The sequence below is a fragment of the Oncorhynchus keta genome, chromosome 31, assembly GCF_023373465.1.
Source record: "Oncorhynchus keta strain PuntledgeMale-10-30-2019 chromosome 31, Oket_V2, whole genome shotgun sequence".
NCBI classification, from domain to species: Eukaryota; Metazoa; Chordata; class Actinopteri; order Salmoniformes; family Salmonidae; genus Oncorhynchus; species Oncorhynchus keta.
The window spans coordinates 10,710,092-10,720,187 of record NC_068451.1 but is presented as its reverse complement, the minus strand read 5'-3'; the positions used below and the strand labels follow the sequence as shown (position 1 = coordinate 10,720,187).

The window sequence follows — 10,096 nt, the reverse complement described above, 5'->3', positions numbered from 1 at the left end:
TTTTGTGTTTTTTCCCCTCTGTGCCTTTTGTACTGTAATTGTGTTTTATTTTAACACATTTGGAACCAAAGGCCACGTATGTTGTGTTTTGTTATTGATCACTGGCAGCAATTTCATGTTGCTAATAAAGATTTTACTGCAGCAATTATGTCACTTCATATTTTTTTCTACTCTACGTTCTATAAAGTAAAGATGACTCATTCACTTTTAGATAGTATGTTGCCAAAAATGCACACATTCTACACTCAACCAAAAAATGTAGTGGTTTACAGTAAAAGGAAACTGAATTATGAAACACTATGGATTTCGTATTGTCTATTGTATGCAGGTAGAACTGAAACATGAAAAGTAATGCAGTTTTGTGTAATGCCATCAACTTTTAGTATTTTTGAAAGTCGCTGTGCTATGATTTCCTATATGTTCCTCTTGGATAGAAAACGTGTAAGTGTTTTGACAATGATTAGATATTGAGTTGGGTTTGCCGTGTTGTGATAGAGTTAGTGTAAGTAGAGAAAGTTTTTTTGTATTTTGAAATGTAGAGTTTGTGTTTAAGGAACAAAATGTGGTTTTGAGCAGAAAATGTACTATTTGGCTAATTGTGTGATGTTGCTGTTTTAAGACTTTTAGAAAAGGTATCTTACGTATGAGTAAATGCTTGTTAGCAATTGTAATAAAAAATTAAACATTATTTAAAAGGGGCAATCAGGGATTGGTACATCCATTTTAGGACATTTCAATTAATATAATGTATAGCCATTGAGTTTTGAAGAATATAACTTACAAATTGTGATTTTATTTCAACTGTCTTACCACATCAGGACCAAAAATATAACATTTTCCAGAATCTGAAAATGACCCAGTTCTTCCATGGCCTGCATACTCACAAGACATGTCACCCATTGAGCATGTTTGGGATGCTCTGGATCGATGCGTACGGCAGCGTGTTCTTGTTCCCGCCAATATCCAGCAACTTCGCACAGCCATTGAAGAGGAGTGGGACAACAATCGACAGGCCACATTCAACAGCCTGATCAACTCAATGCTAAGGAGATGTCGTGCTGCATGAGGCAAATGGTTGTCACAACAGATACTGACTGGTTCTGATCCATGCCCCTACTTTAAAAAAAAAGGAATCTATGACCAACAGATGCATATCTGTATTCCCAGTCATGTGAAATCCATAGATTAGGGTTGAATGAATGTATTTCAATTGACTGATTTCCTTATATGAACTGTACCTCAGTAAAATCTCTGAATGTGTTGCATTTATACTTTAATTCAGTATTTTTAGGTCAGACATCTTCAAATAATATTTTTGCAGGAATCTCTTTGCGAATGATTTTGCTGAAGATTGTATCACTGCCGGGCTGGGCAACCTGAGCCTTTGCTATCTCATCCACCATTGTATTTGCTGCCTCCCAAAAATGTATAGTGTGTAGAGAGGAACACCCAGTTAAATATACAAACATAAGTGTTGTTGACAGGTGAATGATGGTAAAGGTGACGTGGGTGTTTGGTTTCAGCATAATCTCTCATTGCATTTGAAGTGTTTTGCAGATTAAAAAACATTTCTGCTTCACTGTCCAAATACATACAGAGGAGAGTGAAGCTGCCTCATCCTTTAAATAAGTGAGAATGCCCTCTAGTGTTTATTACTGAAGGTATAACTTCACATGGCTCAAATATTCAAGAGACACTGGACAAATGGAACTGTACAGTCTGAGGATAGTTCAATATCTATAGGTCATACAACTGTGTGTGTGTGTGTGTGTGTTGGGGGGGGGGGCATTTCAATTAATACACTGTATAGCCATTGAGTCTTGAAGAATATAACTTTCAAAATGGATTGTGATTTCATTTCAACTGTCTTACCACATCAGGACCAAAAATATAACAATTTCCAGAAGCTGAAAATGACCCAGTTCTTCCATGGCCTGCATTCTCACCAGACATGTCAACATTTGAGCATATTTGGGATGCTCTGAATCGACACATAGGACAGCATGTTCTAGTTCCCGCCAATATCCAGCAACTTCGCACAGCCATTGAAGAGGATTTGGACAACATTCCACAGGCCACAATCAACAGCCTGATCAACTCAATGCGAAGGAGATGTCGTACTACATGAGGAAAATGATGGTCACAACAGATACTGACTGGTTCTGATCCACGCCCCTACGTTTAAAATAAAAAAGGAATCTATGACCAACAGATGCATATCTGTATTCCCAGTCATGTGAAATCCATAAACTCGTGCCTAATGAATTTCTTTCAATTGACTGATTTCCCTATATGAACTGTTACTCAGTAAAATCTTTGTAATTGTTGAATGTTGCATTTGTGCTTTATTTGGTATTTTTAGGTCAGAGAGCATGTATTGTATTTGCTGCACCCAGAAATGTATAGTATGTAGAGAGCAACACCCAGTTAAATATACAAACATCTCAAGCGTTCTTGACAGGTTAATGATGGTAAAGGTGATATGACATTGAAAGACATGACCTGGGTGCTTGGTTTCAGCATATTCTCTCATTGCATTTTAAGTGTGTTGCAGATTTTTTTTAAATATTATTCTCATAAATGTACCTACCCACTTTCTATGTGCCCTCTGGACATACTGTATTTCAGCCTTTTAGGGATAGAGGGAATCGATTTGGAAAAAACGAATTACACCTTGACTATGACAGACATTTGTTTATTAGCAATGATTCACAGTCAATTCAGTGATTTATTGGTTTATTAATCAAAGTTAACGAGATCTTGATATAAAGTCAAGTCATTAGCATAATCCAATAATCTTATTGAGGGTGGCAGGTAGCCTAGTGGTTAGAGCATTAGGCCAGTAACTGAAAGGTTTCTGGATTGAGTCCCCGAGTTGATAAGGTAAAAATCTGTCGTCCTGAGCAAGGCAGTTAACCCACTGTTCCCTGGGTGCCGTGGATGTTGATTAAGGCAGCCTCCACACTTCTCCGATGCAGAGGGGTTGATTTAAATGCGGAAGGCATTCAGTTGTGCAACTGACTAGGTATCCACTTTATTTGTTAGGGACCTTTCTGAACACCCAAAGTCACCTTGCATCATGATAAGGTGTACAAAATGATTTCCAATTGTATTATGTCAGTTGCCAACAAGTCATGCATTCCATTTTTAAAGAAATGCCTCTGACCTCAGAGCAGATAGTTATTATTCAAAGGATAAATCCTTCTTTGTTAACTGAATTTATACAACAGGATTTGGTCATACACACTAAACAGTCATTATTGTGGCCCAGACACAATAGCTAGACAGACCCCACAGGCAAAGTCTTCAAAGGCTAATTAATCTGACTGGCAAAAGTGCAAGCTAGAACAAACTCAAGGAAGACTATTTGCCATTGTGAGGTCCCTAATTGGTGTATCATTCCAAACAAAGGAATGCATCCACTCATATGCAGTCAACGCCATCCATAATTGTTATTTTATTTACACTAGTATTTACAGAGCGCTTCTCCTTTCTTTGTGGAGGGCTGCAGAGTGGAGAAACTACACCCCATGCGCTTACAAATTCATATTTACCTCTGTCAGCTTCTCAATACTGGTTTCTGGATGCATTGTTGTTCTGCATCTATTGTGTAATATTGATAGCCTCTGCATCATTAGTAGTGAAAAAAAGGTGAGCCTACCACAGTCACGAATGTAGCCCGGCGTTGGCCCTATAAAAGGAAAAAGAACAGCACCAAGCGCCACTCAACCTCTTGAAGACCCATGAGCAGGTAAGCCTCTTCGCTCTGCAAGAATTACAGATCTTTGCAGCATTAACTATTCGAGAACATGCAAGTTAAAATATGAATTCATCAGTCTCCATGATGTGCAAAGGCTAGTCTCTTGATTCTCAAAGGATTGCCTATTTTCATTGTTTAGTACATTTTTCGCTTATGGCTATCAATGTGAATATGTTAGTGAGAAAAGACAAAAGTTGGTGTTTAAATACAGTAACAAAAATGCAATAGATACTTTCATACAGTTGTGCAAAGGTTCTGACAACAGGTCAACTAAGGCAAGGCACTCCATTCTGATCATGTGGATTCTTATTCTAGATAGGTGCAGTGTCTCCCTCACGGATTTCAGACACAATGTTTGCGTTATTGGTTTGCATCCTGACACTGCATGACGTGTACTCTGCGTGCAATGTGGTAAGTACTGCTACTAATTACTGAAAAGAAAACCACATATGTAATATGGAACAGTACATTAGATGTGAGGCCAATTACATGTTAAAGTATTTATGAAAGATCTGACTCTGAAAGCGTTTCATTCTTTCCCTTGGGCCATCTCCTACTGCTGTGCCCACAGTCACGTAAGTACAATGCCTTGCGGACATTCTAACACAGTGTCCAGTGAAAGTCTACACACCCCTTGCTGCCGTAACATTTAAAAAGCGATTCATTTTCATATGTTCCACAACAGAGCTACACAACCGACTCCAGATTTTAAAAGTGAAAGACAGTTGTAGAACATTCTCCAAATCAATTCTAAATTAAATTAAAATGTCTTGATTGCATATGTCTTGACATCCCAGAGTTCATACTTGGCTGAAGCACCTTTGGCAGCCCTTAAAAGCATTGAATCATTTTGAATAAGATTCGACCAACTTCGCACAACTCTTAGGGCAACATGTATTCATTGTTTTGTCAAAATTGCTAAAGCTCAGTCATTTTGGCTGGGAATCATTGATGGACAGCAATATTCAAACCTTTTTTAAGGAGATTTAATTCAGGATTGAGACTGGACCATTCAGGAACAAGTAAACACCTCTTGGAAAGCCATTCAGGTGTGTCTTTGGCATTAAAATAGTTATAATTTTCCTGTAGAAAAAAAACTACCTCAGGGTTATTATTATGGTGGCAGATTCATGTTTTGGTAAAGCTTGTCATCGGCAGGGACTGGGGAGTTTGTCAATTTCAAAATAAATATGAAAGCCGCAAAGCCCAGGTAAATATTGACCAAAAAATCCCCTCAGTCTTCTGAAAACCCTGGGATAGAGTTGTATTTTTCAGTGAGACAATTATACCTAACCTTATGTCAAAGACACACCCGAATGGATTTCCAAAAGGCGTTGTGTCGCCGAGTGGTCTGGACTCCTGACATAAATTAGCTTGAAAAGTGGTTTAAATATGCTTTCCATCAATGATACCCAACCAAATTTACTGCGCTTGAGCAATTCTGACAAAAAATAATTGGCATATGCTGCCCTAAGAGTTGTGCACAGTCGGTAGAATGTTATTCTAAATGATTTACATCTGTAATGGCTGCTCCACCAAGTATTAACTCTGGGGTGTGAAGGCATACGCAAAAACAAACCATCTGTTTTTTTGTTGCAGTGTGTTTACATTTTCTATAACTTCATTTTACTTCAGAAAGGTGGAGTAGGTTGAGTAGATCTGTACTGTAGGAGAACACCCCCCCCGCCCCCCCCCTGCAATTAATCCCTTTCAATTTCATGCAGCAAAATGTGAAGACTTTGCAAACGGTGTGCACTTTCACTATCCTCTACCAACATGATTCTAAACTATTTAAACTGGATTTAGTCATTACACACAATGTTTAATTCATCACGTGCTGTTTTTCAAAAGAAAGTGGATTGATTTGGGACTCATAATCAAGATGTTGGAAAATACATTAGGAGTAAATAGTTGCTTTGTATTATGGTTTAGTGAAGAATTTACCTGTGGGGTAAGTAATGTGCATATAATCCCACAATATAATATGTGTGTGTGTGTGTGTGTGTGTGTGTGTGTAGAAATGTGCCCAGACAGCACAGTAGTTCAGGCTGAGATCCTTAACCAGCACAACGCCTTCCGGAGAGCGGTTACGCCAACTGCTAGAGACATGCTCAAGATGGTACGCTTTCATGATTCATATACTTTCCATCAGTAACAACCTCAGAATCAATGTATCCAACATAGTATCCCCCAAAATCCATCGTAAAGAGTATAATCCCTGATATGTAATTCATAGAGCAGCCCTATGGTATACTCCTTGGACACTAGTATGTGGATGTCAGTCTTGTGGATGGCATTATTCTAGAGTTTTTTGTATCTGATCTGCAGAAATGGAGCGAGGAGGCAGCGGCCAGTGCTCAGGCTTGGGTTGACACCTGCTCCATGACTCATGGCCCACCCAGCAGTCGCATGCTTGGCGGTACGTTTTCCCCTTCGTCTCTCCTTGACATCTCCTGTTCGTCCCCTGCTGTAGAGCAAACTAAGACAAATATATTTGATTGATTCATGCAACTCAAGACTTTCGCTGCAATGGTATTAATGTGAGCGCAATCTTAAGCTCAAATATATTTGGAATGTCATGATTTCTTATCACCAGTGACTATGGTAGCTTACCTGGTATCTTCTATTTGTTGACATCTTATATCCTGCATTCAAATACATTTGTCAACTGTTCCAGTTTGATTTCATTGTTACCCACCGACAGTATGTAGCAAACATTTCCATGCATGCTTTACTTATGAACAGACTACGAAATGGGTGAGAACCTGTTCATGTCCTCCACTTCGAGGAATTGGACTCAAACCGTTACAGCCTGGCACAGTGAGGTCAGAGATTACTCCTATCCCAATGGATCTATCAATGGTAAACCCATCGGCCACTACACACAGGTAACATTCATCTTATGTGCAGATACATTATGACATGAAGTGCCTTCAGAAAGTATTCAGACCCCTTGACATTTTTCACATTTTGTTAGCCTCATTCTAAAATGGATTAAATAAAACAACTTCCTCCACACACAATACCCCATCATGGCTAAGCGAAAACAGATTTATTTTATTTTTATTTTGCACATTTATTAAAAACAAAAAACAGAAATACCTTATTTGAATAAGTATTCAGACCCTTTGCTATGAGACTTGAAAACAGGATGCACCTGAGCTCAATTTTCATTGATCATCCTTGAGATGTTTCTACAACTTGATTGGGAGTCCACCTGTGGTAAATTCAATTGATTGGACATGATTTGGAAAGGCACACACCTGTCTATATAAGGTCCCACAGTTGACAGTGCATGTCAGAGCAAAAACCAAGCCATCAGGTCGAAGGAATTGTCTGAGAGCCCCGAGACAGGATTGTGTCAAGGCACAGATCTGGGGAAGGGTACCAAAAAATGTCTGCAGGTCCCCAAGAACACAGTGGCCTCCATCATTCTTAAATGGAAGAAGTTCGGAACCACCAAGACTCCTCCTAGATCTCTCCACCCGGCCAAACTGAGCAATCAGGGGAGAAGGGCCATGGTCAGAGAGGTGACCAAGAACCTGATGGTCACTCTGACAGAGCTCCAGAGTTCCTCTGTGGAGATGGGAGAATCTTCCAGAAGGACAACTATCTCTGCAGCACTCCACCAATAAGGCCTTTATGGTAGAGTGGCCAGACAGAGGCCACTCCTCAATAAAAAGACACATGAAAGCCCGCTATGAGTTTGCCAAAAGGCACCTAAAGGACTCTCAGACCATGAGAAACAAGATTCTCTGGTCTGATGAAACCAAGATTGAACTATTTGGCCTGAATGCCTAGCGTCACATCTGGAGGAAAACTGGCACCATCCATATGGTGAAGCATGGTGGTGGTGTCAGCATCATGCTGTGATGATGTTTTTCAGCGGCAGGGACTTGGACACTAGTCAGGATTGAGGAAAGATGAACGGAGCAAAGTACAATGGGATCCTTGATGAAAGCCTGTTCCAGAGCGCTCAGGACCTCAGACTGGAGCAAAGGTTCACCTTCCAACAGGACAACGACCCTAAGCACACCGATAGAGAAATAAACATACCTTCTGAACAGATTAGACCACACCCAAAACATAGTGCACAGCAACAACACTATGCAGTCTTTAGGTACAAAAGGACCCGCAATGGACTGTTGTATTTTTATATATTTTACATGTCCACCACTAATTAGGGTCAGATAGGAAACACACACCAAAACTACAGTTCATATTCTGTCACATACATTTTCAGGGATGTTTAATTGCATATACTTGTTGACACCAAAGGAGTATACTTACAAAATAGATTAACTAATTGACATTTCTTTGAGTAGCAATTTCAGTCATTGTATTGTACATACACTGAGTATACCAAACATTCCTAATTTTGAGTTGCCCCCCCCACAAACTGGTGCATCTGGCACCTACTACCATAGCCCATTCAAAGACACTTTCCCATTCACCCTCTGAATGGCACACATACACAATCCATGTCTCAATTGTCTCAGGGCTTAAAAATATTTATTTAACCGGTCTCCTCCCCTTCATCTATGCTGATTGAAGTGGATTTAACAAGTGACATCAATAAGGGATCATAGCTTTCAGCTGGATTCACCTGGTCAGTCTGTCATGGAAAGAGCAGGTGTTCTTCGTTCTTAACATATTGTATTCCGGTACTGTATATTGCTATGGACCATTATGCTACACCTGCAATAACATCTGCTAAATATGTTCATGCGACCAAGGAAATGTGATTTGATTTGCTATGCTGTATGGTCGTCAGAGAGGTGTGTAGTTACCGACAAGTGTCATTATGGTTATTTGCCAATGAAACTCTGATAACACTAAACTGCGTTTCCTTCCATATACCTGTAGGTGGTTTGGAACAGTTCGTACAAGGTTGGCTGTGGTGTGACCTTGTGTCCTGGCCCAGTCTACTTCTATGGATGCCAATACTACAGAGCGTATGTTGCACCAATCACACCCAAAATGCACCTAACACCTGTGTACAATTTCACCCTATTTACTGTAACTGGTAGTGGGAAGGTAGGCATCATCCAGGAATCATTTCAATACTTTGGTTAACAGGGGAAACTACAAAGTGGCTCCATACAAGGAAGGAGCTACATGTGCCGACTGCCCCGACTCCTGCGAAAATAAGCTTTGCAGTAAGTACCAGACAGGATGAAAACACATGCCTGCCGTCTAAAATCTTACCAATATGAATCAGCAATGTTAGTGATGCCTTTTAAAAACATATCCACACGGGTTCAATGTACAATAATCACCAAATGTAAACTGTCAATATACAATGAATTGACTGCCAATGTTTCTTCTCATGTGTCATTTCAGCCAATCCCTGTCCTTACGTAAACAAGTATGCCAACTGTGCCGCCATGAAAAAGCAGGCCGGATGCAGCAACTCTTTGGTGTACGCCTGGTGTCCCGCCCTCTGCCAGTGCACCTCCAAAATAACATGAAACCACCAGGCCTCTTCAAAATGGTCCACTGAAAGATAACTTTGAATGATTCCTCTGTTGTTTCCTTGTCTATGAGAAAGAAGAAAAAAACATATACACCTGGTTGATCTACCTACTGTACTTCTGGTGAAGTCAGTTCATTTGAAAAATACTGTCACTAATAATATCTTAATTATCACTGTAGGTCTAAGGTACAGTTAAAACCTTAAAACATTCTTATTCTGGGGGTAACATAGGGTGTCTAACCTATAGTAACTAATGATAGTTGGAAGCAGAGCAATTTATTTTGTTCCCTTTCATTGATTTCAATGTCTTCATACCAATTTGACCTCCCAAAAAATCCATATTTTATTTGCATGCAAGTTGAATAAGAATATCTTCTACATTTTGAGAAAGCAATATTTCCATCAGTTACTTTAACAGTGAAAATTTTGATACTTAAATTTCTGCTAATAAACTACACAGTAATGTGGTTATACAGAACAGTAATACCTCAACACATTTAACTTTAAGTTGAATCAGGGCATTATTTGATGTTTGATGGAATGCAAGGAATGCTGCTCGTAATTTTCTCTATCAAAATTAAATGTTTTCACGTGACAGAATTATATAACCCTTATTATTTTCCTCAATCACATTAAACGATCATGAAGATTCATTCATGGACTCTGTGTTAATGGTTTTACAACCCCCAAAGCACAACATTTTCTTATGATTTTAAATGGGAAACTGAGGTGATGGAAATAGATCCAAAGGCCTCAGTAACAGGTAGTCAGATAGTCAGTGTCACCACCAGATGCCTCTGTTGTACAACAGTCAATTCTGTATCAGAATAACTATCTGCAGGCTTGATACACACCGCCCC

The 10,096-nt window shown here is 39.5% G+C and overlaps 1 protein-coding gene across 1 annotated transcript; it reads left to right on the top strand.

Moving 5' to 3' along the window:
• The first annotated feature begins 3,645 nt into the window (after nt 1–3,645).
• On the top strand, nt 3,646–9,889 carry LOC118364390 (cysteine-rich venom protein ophanin-like). The gene is made up of 8 exons (XM_052489543.1): nt 3,646–3,751; nt 4,076–4,175; nt 5,779–5,879; nt 6,089–6,179; nt 6,506–6,648; nt 8,627–8,715; nt 8,840–8,919; nt 9,104–9,889. The coding sequence occupies exons 2-8, from the start codon at nt 4,112–4,114 to the stop codon at nt 9,229–9,231; spliced, it is 696 nt and encodes a 231-aa protein (XP_052345503.1). The 5' UTR covers nt 3,646–3,751; nt 4,076–4,111; the 3' UTR covers nt 9,232–9,889.
• The last annotated feature ends 207 nt before the right edge of the window (nt 9,890–10,096 follow it).